The 25514-nt window shown below is 46.4% G+C and overlaps 1 protein-coding gene across 2 annotated transcripts in view; it reads right to left on the minus strand.

Annotated features, from left to right (window-relative positions):
* Tenm4 (teneurin transmembrane protein 4) overlaps positions 1-25514 on the minus strand; it is a 703400-nt gene that overhangs the window by 79110 nt on the left and 598776 nt on the right. For both annotated transcript variants that reach the window (XM_029479435.2, XM_085841517.1), the window contains 2 exons: positions 19497-19643; positions 7979-8195 (listed from right to left, as the gene is read on the minus strand). In XM_029479435.2, coding sequence (XP_029335295.1) covers positions 7979-8195; positions 19497-19643 — 364 coding nt within the window. The remainder of the gene's footprint in view (positions 1-7978; positions 8196-19496; positions 19644-25514) is intronic.

Here is a 25514-nt window from a genome sequence, read left to right on the forward strand (position 1 = left end):
GAAACGTCTTCCCAAGGTGGGCAATTTCTGCCCCTGGATAGGTCACTTAGCTTCTGCTTGCGTAACTTGTTTGAAAAATAAAATTAACAAAAAATGCCAGAAATCACTAGGTTTTAAGTTACTGTTTGAGGTATAGTGTATAAACAGGTAAAGGAAATGCTAAGTGGAGGGAGAGAGTCTGCAACTTCTTTCCTTTTTGGTTATTTAGTGAAAACAGCTGGCATTCAGGGCGTGGAAGAAAGCATTAGGGATCTAGGTAGCAAATTCTAAGTGCACGTTTTCCCTGCCTTCTAGTGTTTGCAGCTCCCTGCTGCTGCTGCTGCTGCTGCTGCTGCTGCTGCTGCTGCTGGTTATGTAAATCACCTCACCTCACAGGTGCTTTAAGTGGATTTATAAGCCTGACTTGTACGAAACCTTAAACTGTCTTCTGTCAGCTCCTGGTGATTGAATGAGATTTTTTTTCAGCACCAACCACAATGTATCCAAAGTCTGTAAGAGATGTGTCTATAGTCATACTGCTTTTAGAGGAGGCTGGGCTGGGAGCCCAGGTTACTCTGAGCCAGTGCTCTGTAGTGTGAAGCCTCTTTGTGTGTTGTGCTATGTTGTGCGGCATTAAAGAGATGGTTAGAGCCAGCTGGGGATGTGGATGGTAGCAGCATCTTGCTGAAGAGGAACTGAAGATGCTGAACTTGGAACACGCATGATGCCGTGAAGAACAGATGCCTCTACTATTTACAAGCCTATGACCTTTGGCTTAGTGATTGGGCTGTGCCTTGGTTCTTCAAGTTTTAAAGAAGGAGCCACCAACTGAGCCCTTCTGCACTGTTTTGGAAGCTGCGAGTGGAGACCTAAACCCATCATGACTTATGGAAAGTATTCCTAGCAATGCCTGACAAAGAACATACCATTGGTGAATGTCTTGTGTTGTTTCTGTATACAAGTATCTGGGTATTTTATCTCATTGATTCTTTAAAACAACCCAGTGGCAATCAGAAACTTCAGAGTGAGTCTCCTCTGTCCAAGGTCACTTGTCTCACTTGTCCAAGACCTTGCTCTAGGTCCCTTCTCTCTCTGCACTAGATAGTCTCTGCATCACCATATCCTCCTGTGCTAATGCTTCCTGTGATGGACAAGGAGGAGCATGCTTAAGCTGCAAAGCAAACAGAGATGGTAATTCCTTTTGAAATCAATAAAGGGATGATCAAGTGGCCGAGGAGGAGTTGTTAGCTGCTCGTCAGGATGATGTGAGATGCCGCTGCCTGCATCCTCAATTGAATCCACCTTGTTGCTTTATCATCATAAACATTCATTTCAATGTGGGGAGGGATTTTTAAAAACCAACATGAATAATATATTACGGCTGACATTTTGGAGGAAGCAGGATCTTTATCTTTTTCCATCTTCCAGTAGGTAATTCATCAATGTCTTTCTTTCCTTTTTTTTTTTCCCTTCCCTTTTTGGTAACTGATGGGGTAGCCTGTCAGCTCAGCTTGTTTTGAAAGTGCAGGAGTGTAATTCAATAATAAATCCACTCAGAGGCCAGCTGTCAGGAAGCTGCTGTTTATCTGCAGTTCATTAGAAGGTCCTCACTGCTCAGCCTCTTCGAGGGTCTTGGTTGGTTGTGTGAGGCCTGGGGACAGAAGTGGGGGCAGGACTCTGGGGTGGGGAGTGAATGCCCACCGGTGACTCGGTAGCACTGACACTTGGGTGTTGTTTATGTTTGGAATAACCTGCATATGACGTCACATATATGACCATTTCTGTTTTCCCACTACCTTATCCTTTTGTAAACTCTCATATTTAAAACTTCTTGGGCTCTACTTAAAGGCTTAGCAGGAATCTGAGGGCTTAGAGGCATGCTGGTTGTTTCCCCTGTGTTCAAAGTTGACCTTGGGCCTTGACTCAGACACAATGCTTGAATGTAGCTTGTGTACCTTTCTGGGACCCTGCCCTTCCATCCCCTTCCTGGCCTTCCTTACCATGTGTTCCCTTCCCCTACAGGCCCTTTGTACAAACCAGGTTCCTTTACTTGACTTGGTAAGCCCATCTTGACCTCAAACATTAGAGCACGCCTCCCCAAGAATATCAGCCTAATTATTTCCCAGCTCCATTAAAGTCCTCTGTTTTCTGGTGACCCTGGAAACTCATCTGTTCCCCATCTTGGTTACACACACACACACACACACACACACCCATGCACACATCCACAAACACACACAAGCATACACATTTCACACACGCTCACACTTCCTCACACTGTCACACACATCTGTCATGTACACACATGTGCACACATTCATATGGCTTCATGCATACCTCTTACTATTTTGGGCGTTCCCCTCTGTGCTCAGTGTGTCCTATCAGCTGAGTCTTGTAACATCTTACCCACTGCTATGTGCTGACTGAGTGAGCTGACAACCAGCAAGACTTGTCAATGTCATATCGTTTCTCAGACCTAGCCAGGGTCCTTAAATGTAGTCTCCACCTACATTCAAATAGCTGAGCCTTCAGCACACATCTGGGTGGTCATTTTGTCAATACATCTTCCTATAGTCTTTCAAATTGTCTAGCACCGTAAGAAGCAACTTCTCATAGAGGTGGTACCTGCCCTGCACCCAGCTTCTCGGCCTTCTTGGTCTTGCTCAGACTCCATATGGTCAGAAGCAGAAACTGCTCTGCCCTGGGGGATTCTGGGAGAGCATCAGGCTGCCATCCCTTTCTCAGCTGCCTGATTCTGGCTTCCATGGTTGGTGTCCTATTCTCTTTCTTTTCTGTCTGGATAGCTGGAGACCCTTCTTCCATCAGAAACCCCAATGGCTCCTTCCCTCTCACTCAAGTCTCAATAGCAAGAGTCTCTCATCATCTTTGCCTATGACAACAGGCAAATGGTGTTTAAGCTACCTAATCTGGTAATGGTAATGCCTAGGCTTGCGTGTATCCCCACTTTAGGATCCCCTGAGGTTATTCATAGCTCTATCACTTTATGAAGTCATAACACTTGCAGTATAAGAGTGTCAGAACCGCTGTCCTGGTTAAATCAATTGCTGAATATGTGGTTTAGCCAGGTATTGTGTTAGGTTCTTGGATATGTGTGAACAGTGTTATGGTTTGGATAGGAGGTGTTTCCTAAGAGAAACATGCGCCCAAGCCTCGGTCCTTAGCTGGTGGACCTAATCAATAAGAGATGACTGGATCACAAGGACTCTGACCTAATTGATGGCTGGATCCACTGATGGAATCATAATAATTTCCTATACTATTGGGATGGTGAAAACTGCAGGAGGCAGGGCCCTAGCTAGAGAAAGCACATCACTGAAGGGCATGTTCTTAGGGTCTTTGTCCCAAGTCCCTCCCTGAGTCTCACTCTACTCCTGGTTACTAAGAGGCAAACAGCTTTGCTCTGTCACACTCTCTTGCACCCTGATGTGCTGCTTCTCCACAGGCCCTCTGCAATGGATTCTGTTATCCATTGGACTGACACCTCAGAACCGTGAGCCAAAACAAATCTCTGCTGCATTTAAGGTGTTCTCAGGTATCTGTTGACATATCACTAGCTAACTTTAACAAGAATGCTGGGGAAGGCCTTCCCTGTTTTTCATTCTGCTCTGAAGTGCTTCTGCCTCAGCCATCCAACCACCACTGCATTCCCCCATCGGGACACCCCGATGGAGCCCAGCTTCCTGAGGAGCTGTGGCTCACCCCTACCTCTTTCATTACTTCTGGCACCAGATAGGGTATATACAGAAGCATAAGAATGTGTCCTCTAAAAAGCCGGGCGTGGTGGCGCACGCCTTTAATCCCAGCACTCGGGAGGCAGAGGCAGGCGGATTTCCGAGTTCGAGGCCAGCCTGGTCTACAAAGTGAGTTCCAGGACAGCCAGGGCTACACAGAGAAACCCTGTCTCGAAAAACCAAAAAAAAAAAAAAAAAAAGAATGTGTCCTCTATCATACAGCTTCTTTTGAGGACTCTCCTGACTCTTCATATAGGATGTCAGGATATGGGTTAGATGCAGGCTTATTGCTGTTACCCATGGGCACTGAGGCAGGCCTGCCACTCTACCAGCTGCACCCTGATGTCACTGTATTCCTCGCTGACTGATCCCAATGTCACCTGGCTGGTGAGAACATGGCCTTCTTTTATCCTCAGATAGTGATTCGACAGTCTAAACCCATTTCTCTCTGTATGTCTACCTGACTTTTCTGGAGGGCAGCCGATTCTCAAGCTTTGCTTCTGGTGAAGGAGGTGGAGGTGGCAGCACTTAGCCATGGCCTCTGTTACCCCACCGCTAGGTAATTATCAGAGGTGTTTCCGGGTAGTGGGTGCTCCAGGTCGAGGCTCTGTGTACTTCTTTCCATTTACTTTTCCCGGCAACCCCCTGACACACACGTTATTTATCCAGTCTCTCAGATGATGAGAACTGGAACTCTGACCTCTGAAAGCTTAAGGTCTGAGCCTCCCTCCCCCTCCTCCCTGCTCCCCACCCCCTGCAAGGTTACAACAGCAGGGAAAAGGCTGCATCTGCCCTTCGGGCCAGGTCTGTCTGATTGCGAGGCTTGTGCTAATTTGATGATAACGCTACCTTCTCTCTGTAAAATCTCCTGCCAGGTATAGCTCTTTTATTTTTAATCTTGTCTATGGCGGCTGTGGAATGTTTACTCTGTTTTCATGTATGCATGGCTTATGGTAAAGGCAGAGAGGACACACAGGGCTTCCCCATTACACTTACAGGAGGTGGACTCCACATCACCCCAGTGGCACCAAGAAGGAAGGGTTTTTATGTCTGCACCCACTTGAGGCCATCGGGTAGGCACCTACTGCTTGGTGTTTCTGATGACTAGTCACCTGGGCTTATTTTACAGAGGGACGTTTGGGAAATCTACGGTGATGGATGGCTATTTCTTCTGCATCTAGATGAGTAAGGAGCGGGGGTATCATGACTCGGAGAATGTCAGGAGATAGCAATTCCATACTAACATTTCAGAGCCTTCCATTATCTATTCATTTGTAGAACAAATATCCCATTACGGGCCCTTGCTGAGGTGTCATGGGTGTGGAGGGATGAATAGCCTCTGCCTTTGGAGTGTATGAAATTTAACTGAAGGGAACAGATGTATAAACAAGGATCCGAAAGCTGTCTTCTCCGGCTTCCGCTCCAGTCTGATGTCTGGCAGGCGATCTAACCCTGCTGGAACCTGAATCCTCAGGATAAAACCAAGAAAACTACGTAATGTGTCCATCTGTCCACTCCTTCCTTCCATACTTTCTTCCTTCTCTCTCTTCCTCTCTCCCTTTTATCTCTTCATCCCTCAGGCAGTTTATGTCCAGACACATTCCTTAAGCAGCTACTGAATGCTTTATGAGTGAGACGTAAGACTCTCCTAGAACACACAGGTTAGAGGGCTGGCAGATCCTGGTGTGCCTCACTTCATTTAGTCCTTCATCGGATCCATGTACACAGGGGTGACAGAGCCAAGAGCTGAAGTGGAGCTTGGCTTTGCATGTTCCCCTAGCACTGGCTTCTCATGTCCGTGTGAGCATTCTGTATTAGAGAAACAATGCAGAGAACCCAGGGAAGGTCCAATGGCATCTCACAGGGCTTAAGCAACAGGTCTAGCACATAACCAGGAGGATGCCCCGGACACATATTCCTGCTGGCACACAGCAGGCTGGCATAAATAGGGCACTCCCTAAACAGAACAGCTACAGGCAACTGACAAGCCGTAGCCCTAATCAGATGCCATATGGGCTGGTCATAAAAGGCTGAGCAAGTAAGGCTTTCCTTGGTAAGAATATTACTTATATCTGCAGTTGATTAAAAGAGCTCATGCCAGGGGAAGGGCTACACGCATACACACAAAAACCACGCAGTTGGATAAGATAGCAGCAGCTTCCCGCTTAGGAACAAAAGCAGCATTTCTGGTCAAAATAGATAAATAAATAAATAAATATTTAAAATGTCACCTTTGCCCCTTACTCTTGCTATTCCTAACTCTAGCATGTGACTGGACTTGTGCACGTGGGAAAGCCATTCTACCCCTTTTGGGGTGTGTTGAAGAGTGTGCCCTCTAATGTGCCCACGAATCTTTGTGTGTGGGGTGGGGGGCTGGGGAGTGGTCAGACGTTAGCTTGTGTGACTTCTTCTACAGCTCTCTGCCATATTTTTCCAGAGAGGGTCTGTCTGTCATTGGACCTGGAGTTTGCCATTTCAGCTAGAGTGGCTGGCCAGCAAGCTCTGGGTCCCTGCCCGTCTCTCTTCCCTTGGAACTTCAGTTTTAGCTGTGTCTCTGTACCCTGCAGAGTGATTCTGTGGTTTTATGTGGGTTCTGATATGTATGTGAATGTATGTGTGTGTGTGCCTGTGTGTGTGTGTGTCTGTGTGTTGGGGGTCAGAACCCAGGCCCTCATGTTCTTCAGCAGACACTTTACAGAATGAGCCATGTCCTCAGCACTAACTCCCACACCTCTAAAGGGGTGGCCTGTTGGTTGCTGCTGTATGTCTGACCCTCTCTGGGTGCAGAGGGCTTCTTTCCTTTAATTTCCCCATATCCCTGTGCTCACTGCGAGGACTGCTAGGGTAGCATGGGTGGGCTTTGAGGTTAATTATAAGGCTGTACCCAAGCTCCACTACGCACAGAGGGGAGGCCTTCAGTGCTCCCGTTGACACCTGGGACCACAGGAGCCACTGATGGGGCACAGTGGGAGGAATCCACTCCTACACCTGCTCCTGGAGCTCGCACCGTGAGGTAACAGGTTCCCATAATGACTTCCAGCAGGCAGCAGACACCTCCTCTTGGGAGCCTCCCTACCTTACCCTTTCCCTGCTCAAGAGGAAGCCTGTCAGCTTCCTTCTGGCTCTGCTTTAGGTCCTCATCCTGGTGTCAGATAACAGCACCATCCACCCAGGCACCCACACAGGAGACCCCACTCTCCATCCTCACACTGGTCTCCATTCAAGCCCCACTGATTCCTCATTCCGGCAGTCTCATCACTTCCCATTTCCCCCTCAGGATAGGGACCCCTTGGCCCAGAAGTCCTGAACATGGAGGCACATGATTGGTGACTTCCAGATTCACTATGGTGATTCACGGTGAAGACATGCACACGTAACACTATATCGGAAGACACGCCAGAGAAACTACTGTAAATATTTCTTTCTGGCTACTGTGTTGGTTCAGTACCCTGACCCGGGGAACAGGGAACACAGAGCCATCTGATGGCTCCAGGATCCCTCCATGCCTCATGTCTTTGTGTGAACTCTTTCCTCTTTCCTGTGAGCCTCTCCTCTTTCATTTGCTTACTTAATGGTCTCTCATCTTTAAGAGTTATTTCTCCTAAGTCCTAGATTCTCCTGCCTAAGAGCACCTCCTGTGTGCCCCTTAGGATCCTTGCCACACATCTTGGCCAAGCACATTATAACTGTATTCATTTTCTACCCCAGTAGACAGTAAGTAACCACTCAGCAGACAGTGTGCCCTGCTCGGTTCTGTCATTTTAGTATCCGACCAGGCACAGAGTGTGTCTCAGTGTTAAAATGTCCAACACATGATACAACTGTCGAAGAAAAAACTGTGTGGACATGTGGCCTGGGGTGCAGCCATGGTCCCAGCCTCCAGGTTAGTGAGGTCTTCCATCAGCTCTGAGGGCAGACAGTGTCAAAGCCCATCAGCTCATGTGGAGACCACAGGATCAGAAAGAGCTGACTGCAAAGTGGGTATTGATCCACAATTCCCCTCAGACCTCTGGTTTTTTGCTCTCTCCATCTATCACCCAGTGGGAGTAGCTCGGCTTTGCTCATAATAATTCGGAAGGCCTTGACAGCAGTTTTGTCAGTGTGGGTACTGAAGGCTGCTTCTTTGCCTCTCTCACAAACTCCTTAGAACCTCTGAGACCCACCCACCTTCTCAGGCTCCTTATGCCCAGAATGGACTCAGCCTTCCCTGCAAGAGCAGCCCCTAGAGCCGAGCCCCATGGACTTACCCTCCGTCAAAGGGGTTCTCCCCGGGGATGCTGTGTGTGCTGTCCCTGCCCACGAGGAACTTGATTCGATCGTAGAAGGAGTTCAGGTTCTGCTGGGATACAGGGGCCTGTGTCTCTTGGATGATGTCCAGGGGGTCAGGGGAGCCTAGGCACAGCGGGTTGACATGACAGAGAGGCTGGAGGCAGCAGTCAGGGTCCATGCAGTCCACCAAGCCATCTGCAAGGGCGACAGAGCATGTTGTTTATACAGCTATGTTCAATGAGCCATGTTTGCCTCTTTTTCTCACTGGCCAACTTTAAATGCAGACATAAGCCTAGGCTTCTTCTGAGCACAAGGAGAGCCAGGTACTTCAGACCTTGCCCCAGCCTTTCAGACTAATAGGTGATACAGATAAGTAAGCATATGGTGTGCACACTCTTCCCTCTTCTGAAGAGACAGTGGGAAGAGTTTATAGGAGATTTCAGAGGAGAGAGAATGTATGAACACCAGAGATGCTAAGCTAAAGCGCTGTTGTTCTGGGAGGAGCAATGGATGAGGCTGCTGTGTTGGCTGAGACAGCCGTGCTGGGCCATGTGGTCCGTGCTAGTGAGCTGGAATTTTACCCTCAGGCTATAGGTACCTCTAAAGTCTAGAGATAGAAGGTGACTTCATTTGGGGCACACTGTTAAAACTCACAGGCCACACGGGAAGGATGGTGGTGCTGAGGTCACATGTACAGAGAGCAAAGCAGCCTGCTTAGAGCAAGCAGCCTGCAATGGAGAACGAGCAGTAGGTGGTTTTGAGAGACACTGAGTAGGTAAAACCCAAGACCTGGTGGACACCTGACTCTGGGGCGAGGATGAAGCAGGGATGCTAAGAACCCTGTAATTGTAGCATCTCTCGCAGCTATGGGATCATGTGACCTGAGGCAGGTGCAGCCCTCAGCCCTTCAGAGGCCCAACCCTGCCTTCTGTGAGTTGTCATCTGCATGGAGTTCTCTTTACCACATGGATGGAGCTCTTCAGGATCCTAAACTATTCCAGCTCATCTAATTTTCCAAAAATGGAAAGAGAGAGAGAGAGAGAGAGAGAGAGAGAGAGAGAGAGAGAGAGAGAGACAGAGAGACAGAGAGACAGAGAGACAGAGAGACAGAGAGACAGAGAGACAGAGAGACAGATTACCCCTGAATACAGATTTTTTGGCTTCATTACTGAAAGGTACTTTTATAGTTCACAAATAACAATTTAGGATGGGTAACAAACGCAGACATTAGAAGATAGTGACCATGAGAAGGGACAGGAAAAACCCATAGTCACATCTGTGTGTGTTATAGGCAGAGATGGGGTATGTGGTGCCAATCTAGGCCTGGGTTCAAATCTAGGCTTGACTGGTTATTAGCTGTGTGACACTGGAAAACTTTAACTACCCTGGATACAGATGTGCTTTGGCCATCTCTGTTGTATCCTTAGCACTTAGTAGACATGTTTTAAATGGCTGTTAAATGAAAAAAACAGCAGCAACAACAATCCAAACAATCAATTAACATGTGAAGCAGGAGACAACATGAAGTACTAGTCTGCAAATGCCAGACAATAACATCTTCAATCAGCCATATTCATCAAATGATGTGATGGTAGGATCATTAGGATGGAGACTAAAGTTCACATCTCAGCACTGTGTGTAAGACTGGCCCCAGACAACTTGCCAGGTCTAATCTGAGTACCACTGCCCTCACTAATAATGTGGAAGTAATGCTGGCACACCTGCCTCACTTCTATTTCCAGGACTTAGAGTGTGCAGTCTGCATCCACGGGGCATGACATATACATTGGCTAGCCTTAGGTCCTCACCTTCTCATAGGCTCAGTCACCTCTGGTCTACCCTTCTATATCATAGAAGAATAGAGGCAGAATGAGCAGTGTTTGAGGGAACTTATCTTTAGTCAAAGGCTGAGCTTCTTGGTTGACTGAATCCCAGTACCCCCTTAAGTCTATTAGGGACAATCATCCCTGACAATATTCCCCTGTCCTTCCCCCAACTCCTGTATAGTACCCAAGAGTGTGTGTCCTCCTAGCAGGCAGCACAGTCAAAGTGTCTGGATTCCAGAGCTAGACAACCGGGGACCAAATATCAGCTGTGAATATTCCCACTCTATGATCTTGGACAAGTCACTTAAACTATCTGGTCTCAGCTTCCTATATCTTTCTCTCTTTTGAAAATTACTGCCTTTAATCTTAGCACCTGGGAGGCAGAGGTAGAGGAGGCAGAGGCAGAGGCAGAGGAGGCAGAGGCAGAGGCAGAGGAGGCAGAGGAGGCAGAGGAGGCAGAGGCAGAGGCAGAGGAGGCAGAGGCAGAGGAGGCAGAGGCAGAGGCAGAGGAGGCAGAGGCAGAGGCAGAGGCAGAGGAGGCAGAGGCAGAGGCAGAGGCAGAGGCAGAGGCAGAGGCAGAGGCAGAGGCAGAGGCAGAGGCAGAGGCAAGAGCAGGTGGATTTCTGAGTTCGAGGCCAGCCTGGTCTACAGAGTGAGTTCCAGGACAGCCAGGGCTACACAGAGAAACCCTGTCTTGAAAATCAAAAAAAAAAAAAAAAAAAAAAAAAAACAAACAAACAAACAAACAAAAAACCCCTACACATTCTTCAGTGTGTGTGTGGTATATGTTTGTGTTTGTGTGTGTGTTTGTGTGTAAGCATATACCATACTGTGCATAAGGAGACAGTCCATGTGAGTTCTCCCCTTCTACCCTGCTAGTCCTAAGGATGAAGCTCAGGTTGTTAGGCTTGGTGACAAGTCCCTTCACCCATGGAACCACTTTACTTGACCAGTTTCCTATGTTTCTTATGAGCCTAATAAGAGTGTCATGTAAGTTTCCATCCCACAGTAAACTGTATAGCATAGATCCCCAAATCCAACATGGTATGGGATATACAGTGGGTGTTAATAAGGGATAGTTTCCCTTTCTGACCCTGAACCTAGAACATGGTTCACTAAATGGTGGCGGGGTGGGGTGGGATGGGTGTTTACCTGGCAGAGCCACCTGTGTTTCTCATCTCCGTATTATTTTGGGTGGCTTGTCTTCTCCCTTGCAGGTAGCACTGCCTAGCAAAGCACCCACCCTTTCCTGAGTCAGCAGGTCTCGTCCCACACTTCCCTGCTGCCCCCATCAGACGTTGCTTAAACACATAATTACAGCCCCAGCAGAGGGTGATTTGCATTCTGCTATTGATGTTAGCATGGCAGCTTCAGCTGCTGCATCCATAACTCTGCCGAGACGCTCCATTATTCAATCCCAGCGAGCGGGGACGTTGACCATTAAATCAGCTAGCACAATTGAAGGGCCGTGAAAAGTCATGGCTAATTTGAAATTTTATTAGCTCCTTCCTGCTCTTGTTTACCACCAAAGTAGTCCCTGGAAGCCAGACTTTTACCTTTTTATAAACACTGCTTCCTTCGTGGCACCTGGGAGGGACTGTTTCCTGTCGGGGTGTCTACTCTACATTTGTGGAGAAGGTGAACCAGGAATGAGAGGGTGGTTCTCATCTGCACCAGGTTGATGAAGCTGACAAATGACAGTGATGCCAGGCTGGGCACTGTGGTAAACACTTTCTGATGAGCAATGATGACCTTGGCTACTACTTATTCTGAGAGGTGGCCACTGTCATCACTGTCACTTCACAGGGAAGGAACCGCAGGTCAGAAGTGGTAAAGTTGACTTGGTGACTACTCATAGAGCACTCATAGAGGTATTCTGTAAAGAAGCCGAGGAAGGATTTGAACTCAGTTCTTTCAGATGTATTAAATTTTCTTGGAGTCATCCTGTCAAGAACTAGTTTTCTAAGTGGAGGACAGGGACACAGAATGCCCTAATGTGTGATGCTCAGTGGCACTTAAGGTGATTTCTCTCCAGCCAGATGGCCACACCCTATCCACCTTTGAATTGTGTGACCCTGTACAAGCTGCTTACTGTCTCCAAACCTCAGGCTCCAGACCTTTAGCTATGCATAATGACAGACAAAGAAAGCTGCTTCATTCTTTAGACTCACGAATCTGCCCTGCTGCTAGGTGTGAGGCTTCCTTTTGGGTGTCTTATGACAACAAAACAGATTGTCTAGAAAAGCTGTAGACGGACAATCTGTCTCTAGCCTGGGATACAGCATGCATGCTCTATAGAAAGCCATGCATCATAACTTAGGCATTTTAAGATTGTGCCTTACATGAGTTCTGGAAAATTCTCCTATAAACTGGGAATGTTCCTTTATTTCTCTTTAGCCCTTTCTTCAGGGTACTCATAAAAGCTTAAGGGGCTGTCTCCTATTTCATGCCTCTCAACCCTTTCATTTCTGCCTTTTTTATTTGTGTCCCATTCTGATATATTTCCTCAGACTTCTATTCTACTTCACTTATTTTTTTCCTTCATTTGTGTCTGGTCTGCTATTTAATTTGTCCCTTGGGTCATTAATTTAAGTGACAATACTTTGAGATTTGCAGATGGTCTCTCTGGGCCTTTTTAAACAGGGCCCCCTCTTTTTCCTTCCCTGATGGTGGATTGTTCCATCCTTAGGTTTTTTTTTTTATGTATCAGTTTATATCTGTAGTCATATAAAAGCTTATTTATGGTATACTTGCTGTTGGATTAAGTTCTTGGGAGTGGTAATCGTCTTGTATGCCATAGCTGTTAACCTCAGCCTGTGGTCAGCCACCTCCTGACCTCCCCTAGCATAGTTTCTGGTGACTTCTGCCTGCCGTGCCAGGGTGCCACTCACCTAGGATGACTTCTTAGGTGGGGTTCTTAGCTTGGCATCAGTACTCTGGCATGCAAGATCAGACCAGGACCTTTGTGGTGTAAGCACTGTCTCTCACTGATGGCTCTTCTGTCCTCTGGCTTTGAGACTGAGAAAAGACTCCATGCCATGCCCTTTGCTCCAGCAGGCACATACTTTAAATCGAGCCTCTCGGCTCTTCAGTTTTCTGTGTGGTGTCAGCAGTAGTGTCCTACTGTGAACATACCCTGTCACCATGAGTGTGTCATAGCTTCTGTGCCTGTTGCCCTGGCTTTCAGTTTCATTTTATTTCTGAGTTTCAGGGCACCCTTGTCCCCCCACTTTCTCCTTTGCTGAGTTTTAAAAGGAAATTGTTGTATCTTGTGGTCAATAGGGTGCTATGATGACCTACTTGGGGATTTTGCTGGAAATAAATGTCCAGCAAAAGCTCCAAGCTTTTACTTTCACCTGTTAAATGAATCAATGTGAAACTTACTTCACAGAGATGCCATGAAATGGGGGTACAGGGGTGGGCAGTGAGAAGCTCCTATGTAAGGACTCAGCCAAAGACAGTTACTAGTGGCTTCTGACAGGGACTTCCCGTTAGCTGGCATCCTGGTATCCTGGCAACCAGTTGCCATTTGATGGAGCCCTCATCTCTTCCTCTGCATACATTCCAGGCAGGATTCTGGGTACAGAGTGGCCTCAGAGGAGTGAGATGGATAAAGCCAGCTATGGTGACACTTATGAAAGTTAAGGTACTAGAGCTCTCAAGGAGCTTTCAAACTAGTATCATTGAAAAGGAAATACCACATAAGCCACACTCGTACCAGAAACTTCTGGATTATGGAATTGCTCACTGTGTGCACAGTGGGTTAGCGACTGATACCAGGCCAGAAATTCTGCTTGCCTGTACCCTGTTATGCTGATGCCCTGTCTTTGTATGCTTGACAAATGTTTGCTGAGCAGTAAATGCAGGCAACTCGTCTACCACCGTATTTAAGTGAGACACCTATTTTGAAATAGGCCCCATGTTTATATGTGTGTACCTTTGTATATGTGTATGCTCCTGCATAACTCAATTTTCTTAGGCAGAGATGATAAGTTTTAGAAGACATGTATGACAAGGAGAAGCCATGCTTCGGAACAGAAGAGTAAATCCTGGGGAAGAAGAAATCAGTCTGTAATTTTGGAGACTCTGTGGTTTGAAAGGTTTGCTATTTTCTGAGTACCTCATGACTCACTGTGTGAGGCTCCCAAGTCTAACAGATAGATCAGTGTGGCCAGGTCCATGGAGGGTGGCAGCTATGGCCAGAGCCACGCAAGAAGAGTTCATCCCTCTCTCTGGGAAGAAGGGAAGCCGAGGAGATGGGGAAGATCTCCCAGGAAGGGATCCACCCCAGCCTGGGGTGGGATATATCCTGGAAGAGAGAGACTGCTTAAAAGCAGACTAGGATTGCTAAGGATAAGCAGTTTTACTGTGGCTGCTTACAGGCTCCTTAAACTGGTAGCTGCAAGTCAGGGATGAGCCCATCTGTCTTTCTGCCAGCTTGCATCAGCCAGCCTCATCTTGCTGTTCTGTGCAGTCCGGTCAGTCACAGAGCTAGCTGTCCTACAGGAAGCTGGGAGCAGCCCTGGGGGAGGCCCTGGGGAAGGAGAGAAGGGTGTGCCCCTCCCCCTTTCTGTGTACACATCCCAGAGAAGTTTTTGTCATTTGCTATAATGGATTCTGTGCCTTCTTTCAAAAGGACTTGTGAAATCTTTATCTGCTCTTTGGAACACAAGATTTTTAAAGGTCACTTTCTTTCTTGTCTCTTATCACGAGAAACGTGGTTTAGAGATAGTCTGGAGGGTGACCAGATTGTAGGGCTTTGTGTGAATGCTCCATCCTCACAGTGGGAGATGGGGGGTAGGGGGAGAAGGGGAGATGGGGAGCTTTGCTCTCACTTTTCTTGAAATTTCTCCTGGGCTGCATCTGTCAATTTGGGCATCGCCACCCATGATTGTCTTTCAAGGTGCCGAGAGCCTCAGAAGAGATTATTATACATTGAAGCTGCTTAGAGAAACCTTATCAAAAAGGATCTGACTGTTTAAATTCCAGCGGAGTTTTTATTCTGGCATCTTTATAGCTCCTGCCTGGTCTAGCTCTCCTGCTGATCCTCTGTGTGAGGCTTCATAGCTTACTGCATTTCTCCTAGACTCCATGTCCTTGTATGTAAATGTTTCTGCCTACAAGTGTGTTGGGGGGGAGCAGTGAAAGGATGCACATGTAGACTTTTTATTCCACAAATACGTAATTGTTTAGGATACATTTCTTTCTCAAGGCCAGGTCTTACTTAGTAGCCCATGCTAGCCTTAAACTTCCGATTGTCTTGCCTTAGTCTCCCAATTATTGGTGTGAATCACTACACCCAGCATGCAAGACAGATTTTAATAAAGAAAATTGGAAAAATAGTCAAAATCCACTAAGAATGAAAAAGATATGGCACCTCCATGTGCAAGAAGACAGAAAAAACTTCACAGAGGGCAAAATTTCAATGAAAAATAGTTATACATAAATATATACTTTATGATAAACACAATGCCCTGTGATTTCGGGCAGAAAGGATCAGGAAGAGAGCTGACACAAATGACAAGTTGAGTAACTCACTGGACGTCACACAGTAAGAAGAGCCTGGAATCTGAATCCAGGGGACAGGCTTTTCATCTTTGTGTTATGTTGCCTCATCACAGGCACTTTAAAGTTAAACCTGTAGTTCTCACTGTGACCCTGCAAGGGAGGCATTACCTCCATAGTTGACAGTCACTCTGCATGGAGGAACTACTGTTTGTTTCACCATCTTTGAGATGGGGGTGAGACGAATTCTCATGGATGGTCACTGTGTGTCATTTGAGAAGATGCATGTGATAGCATTTCATACAGGAATTTGCACAGGGTAAGAGATGAAGAAGGTAGCCATCGTCCACAACTGAGACTCACGGAGAAACTGGTGCTAAGCTAGTGTCAGGGTCCTAGTGCTTGCCCCTCTGGGCCCACTCAGCAGCCAGCTCCCTTGGGTGAAATCTGAGGCATTCAAGAGGCACAGAGCAACCTCACAGAAGCTTAGGAGACCAGCTGCTTCCTAGTCATATTCAGGATGCTTTCTGCTTTTCAATTCAGAGAACAACCAACCACACGTGAAGACAAAACAAACCAATAATACTCTCCCAATTCAACCATATGGGCATTTTTTTTGTCTCACAGATTAAAAACACTGGAATAGCATTCTTAATGAACCTTGGAATTCAAGTTGAATTTAAAAAAAAGATTGCTTTAAGCCTAGAAAGTTGGGGGCGGGGAGGAAGAAATGGGAGTTCTCAGGTAGCTTGAAGGACCTTGGTGGTTGACAAGGGAGCCAGGTCTGGGTATAGCAAAGGCTGTAATGCAGTCAGGCCAGGCCTCAGAGACACTAGCAGACTGTTTTATCCAGTGGCATGATCTGGGTAGAATAGCAGCTAAGCTCTTGTGTCCTTCTCCCAGGAGATGCTGAGGGACATCAATGCCATGTTCCTCTCAATGTCACCCTACAAATCCACCATTGAGCTACAAGCTGTCAAATGACACTAGAGTTCTTCTATGCTCTAGAAGCCTCTGAGACAATTTTTCAAAGCCTCTTCAGTTCTGGGCAACAATCTCCACATTTTTGGAAGAGCAGAAGTCTATATGGGAAGAAGCAGCATTCTAGATGTAAAAGGCCACATGCAGTAGCTTAGCTGGAGTCTGGAGTCCTAGTGTGGGCCATGCTATTGGCTTTCTGTGTGACTCTAATGAAATAAATGAGGTCACACATCTGGGTTCCCAACTCCTTGTCAATTTCATGCAGGGGAGGAGAAGGAGGGAGATAAAGTTCCCTCTAGTCTAGATTCAACATTAAGCTCTGCTAATTTCTCCTTCAAGCCCTGAGTCATTTCAAGGACTCAGTGGGCCTCTTGCCCTTTCCCCTTCTACCCTGAACTACTTTATGGCATTATGCTGAGTCCCCTGCCTCAGCTGACATGAAGGTGACTATTTCATTTTGTTTCCATTAGATGTAGTCATTTGGACAACAATTTCTTCTAATCTGATTGTCTCTGCTTGGGCAAGGCTAAGAGATTAAAAGGCCAATGAGGATAATCTTGGGCCCCTTCTGGTCCTGTAGTTTATTTTTATCCATGCTACCTTACAAAGTAGGGACGCTCTGAACCTCTGAACTCTCCCAATGGATAGAAAGCCCACTGAACTTATAAACTTAGAGGATTCCAAAGTAAGGTAAGACCTCTCTCTCTTCACATTTGAGAACCGAATGCCAAAGACATGTCCTCCCAAGATGGCTGTATTTCCAGGCATGATGACCTATGGGGGGAGGATTCTTCCTGGCACTGCATCTAAGTTCCCTTCCAGGCATCTGACAGTATCAGCTGAATGCCTGGATGCTCTTCTACAACAGCAGGAGCCCACAGTATCACAGTCACCTCCCGTTTCCTCTTTCTAGATTATACACTTTGCAAGGGCAGAGACTGTTAGATTTATTTCCGAAGCCCTGGGAGCCAGGGCCTGATGCAGTGCAGATGCTCGGTGAACATTTGTGGAGCAAATGAACAAACTCACAGCACAGCTTTTGTACAGCTTTGCCACAAAGTACGTACAAACTCATTTCTATAATATGCTTCAAAAACTACATGTTCTCCTGCAATTGGGGATTTTCTGGCTATTCTTTCTTTTTTTCTTTTCTTTTTTTTTTTTTTCTTTCTGCTGGCTCACTTCTCAGAGCAGCTGGAGAAGGCTCTGTTTCCCTAAGGTCTAGATCATTTCCTATAACATTGGGGCTTGGGCTACTGTGGGTCCAGGTTTTCTGGGAAAACTTTTTTTTCAGGGCTGGCTGTCTCTGAAGCGTGGCAACCAGGGTGTATAGTCTGGTGCTCTGTTTTATGGAGAGGAACAAGCAAGCCCTGGTTTGTAGCCTGCTCTTGAATGTGTGCATGTGGGGGACTATGTGTTCTCTCAAAATCACAAAAACATTTAGTTCTTTAGCTGCCCAGATGTTCCACAGCTGTTTGAAAGCTGGGCCAAGACCCTGGACTCTGGGGAAGGGAGTGACTTCCTGGTGGGGGTTCTCTTTTTCTTTTCTTTCTTTCTTTTTTTTTTTTTTCATGAATGTTATTGTTTATCTCCGGCCTTGTAGCTGCACAGACAAAACACAGCGGGATGCTGAGGGTATCATACAGACAAGGGAAGCTGACCTCTTTCCCACAGACAGCCTGATTGCTCCCTCTCACCTGAAGACCAGGATGCTCCATACCCTTGCTTTCTTCCCCCTGCCCTTTTCTGTGAGATCTCTTGAGAACAAAAGACCCCTTCACTCAATAAAATTCCTTCCTGCCCCAGCATCCTCTTCCTGATAAATATTTTCCTGCTCCCACAACTAACACATAATCCTGCCACAGCACTTAGCATAATCCATTAACATGAAGCCTTCGGGCTTTCTCTTTCCTGTGAGTTTCTGTGCCTGGTCATCCACAAGAGACTCATCACATTTGGGCAGATGAGACATGCCAAGTTCCAGCATGATTAAGGGCCATGCCAACACTGTGGGATTTCAGGAGGACACGCCTCTCTGCCTAGAGATCAGGGCCCAACCACAAGGGTACCTTGTTCATGATTATTCTCATAGTCCTCGTCTGAGGTTATCTGGGTGGCTGACTTCTGGATTTCGGCAGTGGGCAGAATGACTGTAGGGTAGCTCAGCTAAACATCAATGCTATAAAGCAGCTGTTCTGGGATTCGGAAGCCAATATTACAATATTATTCTACAATATTACAATATTACACACTTGACCTTTGACCGTGATAGGGTTTGAGACTGTGGGAACATTCTAAGTAGGAAATTTCCAAAAAGTATGATGCTGAGTTTCTAGCTCACCAATTTCTAACATATCTATCTGTCTTTTTTTATTTTTCCAGGAACTCCCTGAGGTTGGTAGAACCAGAGTCTTCTAGATGGGAGTGTGGAATTTACTATGGTTGTTGTAATGCAAGTTTACACAGTAGAAAACTGAAAGCTAATTTTATGCCTGAGATAAAGACTTGATTAACTTTCATGGACAAACTACCTTATTTCATAATTGAGGAGAATAAGGCTCAGAGACACCTAGTACCTTGCCTACGGAAGCATGGGGAGTTAAAGCCAGGGTTGGAATTAACATGGGTTTTCACCCTGAATTAACAAATATTCCGTAAGACTAACCCCCCCCCCCCCATCTCTTGGGCTTTGACTACCCAAAACTTGAAAAAACCTGCAAAGCAGAGGCAGGTTTTCTCCTACGGGGACGAGAGAGTGTGAGAGGAAAGTGTCCCTTGGTGTCTTTGAGAAGGGTCACCTCCAGAATCAAAGGAGAGCCCTTGATCAAAGTAAGTGAACCTTCTCCCCTAGAGGAGGAACCTACACAGTGTCTGGGATACAGAGGAGGGCTGCCTCTTCAAACCCTGCCCAGGCAACCAATCTGGCCACCAATGAGTTAACTGGATGCTTCTCCGTACCTGCTCTCCATTGCCAATAGATGCCAATCACTTTCACTTGAATCAAAAATCCAGCAACTACTGAGAGCACCCATTCCTTAGGCCACCCATGCAGTCTTCGGTGCCCCAAGGTCCTCTCACTCTGGACATAGATGTTGGTGCCCTGCTAACCCAGCAATGTCCACCCTTTTCCCTCTGTCTCCTACTCGGGGAAACTGGCCAGGGTCCACGGGTGCCAGAGCCCTACCTCCGTCGTTGTCCTTGCCGTCTCCACAGCCCGTTTCCATGGATGTGTCGCAGCCAGTCCCTCGCCAGCCCAGCTGGCAGACACAGTGCCACCCATTCAGGTCCAGGGTACATCTGCCATTTCCATTGCACAAACCAGGACAGCCCTCTGCAAGACAAAGCAGAGAGTCAAAGACCGGTACCCGACAGTAACTGCTACCCTTTGCACTCATGCTGGACCTGCTTGTCTGTATGATGCTTTCAAGTCTATCAATCTCAACAGCCTGGGGGGGGGGCAGGTATCATGAAGAATCTTCACTTTACAGAGAAGGCAACAAAAGACTCAGGAATAAGGAGACTGACTTACTGAGGGTATGGTCAGAAGTAGTCGAGGCAGGTCTAGAACACCACAAGTGACCAGCATTTTGGAGCTGCGGTTAATGGATCAAGCCTGCTAAAATCTGACCAGGGATGTCCTCCATCCATCCTTGAGACTGGCTCATTCTCCCGTGGTTGGTCACCTTGACTCTTGGCCCACAACTCACAGAGATTCTCCAGCCTCTGCCTCCTGGATGCTGGGATTAAAGGTGTGTGCCATCGTACTTGGGCTTTTCTTTCTTTCTTTCTTTCTTTCTTTCTTTCTTTCTTTCTTTCTTTCTTTCTTTCTTTCTTTCTTTCTTTCTTTCTTTCTTTCTTTTTCCAGTTCTTGCAACTACTAGGTCAACAACTTTAGTGGACCTCAAACTTTTCAATTATTTGGCCTTAATTTCTTCTAGACAACTGTCTTGGTTTTGAGAAAAGGGCTTGGGCCTTCTATTACCATTGCATTTATATTATACTTTGAAAGGGGTTCTATGTAAGAGGAGCTCAGGGGACTGCCACAACTTTGGCAAAATCCTGCTGGTCTCAAGTACAAAGGCAGGTCCACACAGGCTGCCCTGTTTGCAAACTGCTACCTACCTGTCCCATGCTAAGCACCTTCTCTGGGCTAGCTATAGGCGTAGAGGTAAGTGATACCAAGCTGCACTCTTGAGGAGCAGGCACACTACCAAAGGATAACAAAGTGCCTGGATGAGGGGGCTAGGAACAGCCATGGCCATCCGAGAAGACACAGATGACCTCATCAGGAAGGACAGGACAATGCTAGGACCGTACAGGAAGGAGGCTACGTCTTAGTGCTCGTCAAGTAGACTCACACAGTTTTGATTACTACCTTTTCAAGCCCTGTGGAGTTTGTGGTACAAAGGTAAAAGGCAGAAGGTCAAAGGTAAAAACTATTGTGCAAGACTCATGACCTGAGTTTGACCTCAGTAACCTAGGGTACAAAGAAAAAACTGATTCTTAAAAATTGTCCTCTGACAACATTATGAACTAACCAGTACCCCGGAGCTCTTGACTCTAGCTGCAAATGTATCAAAAGATGGCCTAGTCGGCCATCACTGGAAAGAGAGGCCCATTGGACTTGCAAACTTTATATGCCCCAGTACAGGGGAACGCCAGGGCCAAAAAGTGGGAGTGGGTGGGTAGGGGAGTGGGGGGGAGGGGATGGGGGACTTTTGGGATAGCATTGGAAATGTAAATGAGGAAAAAAACCTAATAAAAAATATTAAAAAAATTGTCCTCTGACCCCCCCCACCTGTGTGTGTCATGGTATGTACAAGTCCTGCATGCTTTGGTGCATGTGTGTGCGCAAACGTGTACACACACACACACACACACACACACACACACACACACACACTCACTAAAAAGGGAAGACATTTACGGTTAAGAAATTTTCTGTTTCACAGTTCACTTTAGCTTCTGTTTTTCATTCAAACTCCTTTCCTTTCTATTCCTTCGCTTGAGCCCTTACTTTCCTAACAGCCAACCCTCTTTTATGAGTTCCATAGCTACCAAACTATGCCACCCCTGGCTTCCTTCTCTTCTGGGCTCCAGCCTGGTCTCCAGGGAAGGTTTGAGTGTGAAACAACTTTTTTCCCTAGAACACTTAGCTTATTTTACTATGATGAACAGCAAACACCTATAAATTTGGCTGTAAACTGAATATTCTACTGTGAAACCAGGCAAAATGAACCTGTCACCTCTTATGGGGGTTGTTTTTCCTTTCCTTTCATTCACTCTTTTTTTTTTTTTTTTTTAAGGCAGGGTCTCACGTAGCTCACATTAACTGCATTCTTGCTGTACAGTTGAGGATGTCCTTCATCTTCTGATCTTCCTAACTCTGCCTCCCAAGTGCTGAGATCACAGGGCTGTGCTGGCATGTCCACTTTATGTAGTGAGGGTTATGGGGTTCATGTGCGCCAGCTAAGCACTCTGTCAGCAGAGCTACCCATATCTGTGACTTGTTATTTTTTAAAAGGGACAACAAAGATGAACGTGGCTGTCTACCGCCAGGCCTGGCACACATAGACACTCATGGAGCAGCTGATCAATAGGAACCCGAGACTGGTGTTTCAAGGACTTTTAGCAATACATATTAAAATCAGCACACAAAGATTAAAGACCATTATGGCTCAAGGGCTTTTGTTAGTTGACTCTTATTCCAACAGAAAACAAATATTTATTTCTCCTCGAGCTGGTCAATGGAGTTGCCAACAAGTCAATACAGCCACAGCCCTTTCCTCTCAAAGGAAGACACACTGGTTGACTGTGTCCTTAGAACTCAGTGGTGACCACAGAAAGTTTGGTAGTACATAGAGAGCAGGTGGGGGAGGCTACCAGAATGGCCATCTTCAAAACTTATCAAAAAAACTGAAAAAAAAAAAAATGGGCGCCAGGAGCAATGGGTGACATGTAGATGACTCCCCTTGTGCTCTGACTAAGCCACCATGATCAGTACCTTGGGTGGTCTCAGCAGGCAAAACTCTCCTGTCCTTTAATTAGTCTCAGTTAAATTTTTGTTCATCTGGCCAGGGACTGTGTTAAATTAAACCACTCATATCATGGTTCATTTTAGAAGAAGGGTGTGAAGCTTTAAAGAGATTGAGAGATTCTTTTATTTTTTCATAAGATACAGCATTTCATAAGATGCAGAAAGGACCTTTTATTTGTGAGAGTACAAGCTTAGGAGGCGCACCAAAGGCCGGCTCCATGACTCAGTGGACATGGGGTCCAGTCATGTCATGAACTTTTTAGAACCCTGTATTCTTACTTATAGCACAGGGGCATTAGGGAACTCAGCCTGATAGGTAAGGCATATAAGATGCACAAACTGGGAAGCAGTGGCAGAATTCTCCACTTACGTCACCTTCTCTATTGGGAAGTCGGTACGTATGGTGCACACTTCCCTAGGTTGCTGTCATGACCACAAGTAGGGCTCATAGAAAGACCAAGTAGAAAATGGAGGCAGTTATCTAGATCAAACCCCACAAAATTTGTTGTGCAAAGGCCCAAATATTTCAGCTTGTGAGCTGTTAGGAATTTGCCATGGTCACAGGGTTATGCCACCGTAGTGCCAAAGCAGGGGCATGCGGCTGAGTTACGAGCACAGTGCGTTCTAATAAAGCTTTACGTACAAAACCGTGTGATGAGGATGTGGTCTGTGGGCTATGTGATTCTGGTAGATGCTTCAAGACAGTGATGGCAATGATACCTGCCATGCAAGTTAGAAAACGGTTCAATTCTTCACACTGAGAATTAATAACCTTACTAAAGAGAATTGCTCATTTGATTTTTGTAGAGCATTTTCCATCTTGGCCTTGGAACCCACCTACCCCCCACCCCCAATATTGCTATTATAGCCTGTCTCTTCTACAACACCTCTCTTGGGTTCTTATGAATTCCTCTGGCTGCCTACTACACACACTCTGTGCTGCTCAGAGGTGCCCAGGGGAGGGGACCCCAGGGACACTTTATCCACGGTCAGTCACTTCAGACCAAGGACCTTCCACCCTTTGCTGTCTCTTTGGTTTCAGAGGGGTCCTCGGAGCGCCTGTGAGTAGAGTAAGGTTCACTCTGACTCTACATCTGGCTTGTGGTGCCCATCACACCCCGTTAGCCAGCAGGAGGAAGCCTCCTCCAGGGTGACTTGCTGACTTTCTTAAAGCAATCTGCCCATCCTTCCCCATGGCAGCAGCTCATTAATTCCACAAACCCTGAAACTCATCAATAATTCAGAGCGCCTGGGCGACATTAACAATCCCCTATGGAAGGACTCACACCAGGCATTTGCTGGAGCCAAAATAATGTAGGTTTAAGATTTAGAGAAAGGCTAAGCTTTTCAAAAGAAACAGTGCCCTTTAAGTGACAAGGGACCACTTCATCTCAATATCCCTCTTGCCAACATCAGGTCTGGCCAGGAGCGTTCAGCATCTTGCAGAGTAGCAAGCGGCTATGCAGCGCACCTCCTACCTACCAAACGTCCTTCTCCCTGTGTCTCATCCTCTCTCTTTACATCTCTGCATTTACACTCAGCATCTTTTCTCACCTAGACGATGTCACTCGTCTGACTTTATTGTTCCTGATATTCTTCCCCAATTCCTTTTTAACAAATGGCCTATTGGGAGCCTTCCAAATCACAAATGTCTGCTGTCCTGCTCTTTAAACCTTCAGTAGCTCTCTTCGAGCCCAAGTCAAATTCCACCATCTGCAAGCCCCCTCCTAGTTTGGTCAGATCTCCTTCCTAAGTGATTAGCCTTATGGTACTCGTTGGAAGCAAGAGAATGTAGACACTTTGCAAAGAGAGCCATTTCTGCTGTGGAACGTGGACAGTTCCTGGCAGCTTAGGAGGCCAGGCCACTGAACAGTGTTTACTTACGCTGAACCAATGCAATTGGAAAGTGAACAAAAGCAGGCTTCTCATTGAACTGCAAAATACAGGCTCTGCTCTGCCGAGTCTCAAGCAGGCTCTCGCAGGTCTCTGAAGTGGATCTGAGAATCAGAATCAGTGCCCATTACCCTAGAAGATTAGTCCAGTGGGGTTTGGTTCTTTCTCAGATTTTGCCAAGAAATACTTGTCTTTTAAAGCAAGTTCTGATTCACTGACCTAAGCCAGATAAAGGTCTAATGGCATTATTTTCTGGACTAAAGATCAGAGCAGGTGGTTTGAGAAGGGGTGTGAGCTATCAGAAAGAAGCTCTTAAGTACTGACTTCACTGCATCCCAGAACTATTACCTGGACTAGCCACCAAGCTCCCTCAATGTCAGCTTCCCCTTTCAACCAAATTAGCAGCATTAAATCTGTTTCCTTTGAAAAAAAAAATTAACAGTTCTCAAGACTCATGGCTGTAAAAATATGTCACTCAGTAGGGAGTAGCCCACTGAATAATAATCCCATTATGAAGTCTACATTTGGATGGTGACAGTGTATTGAGTCCCAGGAGGATGCTGAGATATATATACTCCCTGCTGGTATGATTTTATTCTCAGCAAAGGCCAGTGTATTACAGTCAAGGAACCTTGCTTGGTACCCATTTAGATGGGTCCTAGTACTGCATTCCTTACATTGGCAAGGTTGACTCAGCTGAGAAACATTAAGTCCGTTATTGGCCCATTGTTTGAACGTGAAGTGTCCCCCATAGACTCATATGTTTGAACATGTGTTACCCAGCTGTTGGGGAAGGTGGTGGGACCTTTTGGAGGTGAAAGCTCATTGGAGGAAAGTAGATCATTGGTTTTTGGAGCCTGGCTCTACTTCCTGTCTGCTCTCTACTTCCTGACTGCTGATGTAATGTGGTTAGCTGCCTCATGCTCCTACTGCCACACTCCCACCACAACAGGTAGCATCTGCTCAAATCATTCGCTGAAATAAACTCGTTTCCCCCTTAGATTGCTTCCCATTCAGTGGTCAGTCATAGCAACAATAAAAGTAGCAATATAGTCCTCCAAACCTTTTTCTTTATTAAAAAAAAAAATCCTGGGGCTGAGAGATGGCTCAGAGGTTAAGAACACTGACTGCTCTTCCAGAGGTCCTGAGTTCAATTCTCAGTGACCACATGGTGGCTCACAACAATCTGTAATTCAATACAATGTCCTATTCTGGTATGTCTAAACACAGCTACAAAAACCAAACAAAAACCATAATGAAAAATACTCTTCT

Source organism: Mus caroli, unplaced genomic scaffold (genome assembly GCF_978045245.1).
Source record: "Mus caroli unplaced genomic scaffold, Mus_caroli_1 scaffold_8, whole genome shotgun sequence".
Lineage (NCBI taxonomy): Eukaryota > Metazoa > Chordata > Mammalia > Rodentia > Muridae > Mus > Mus caroli.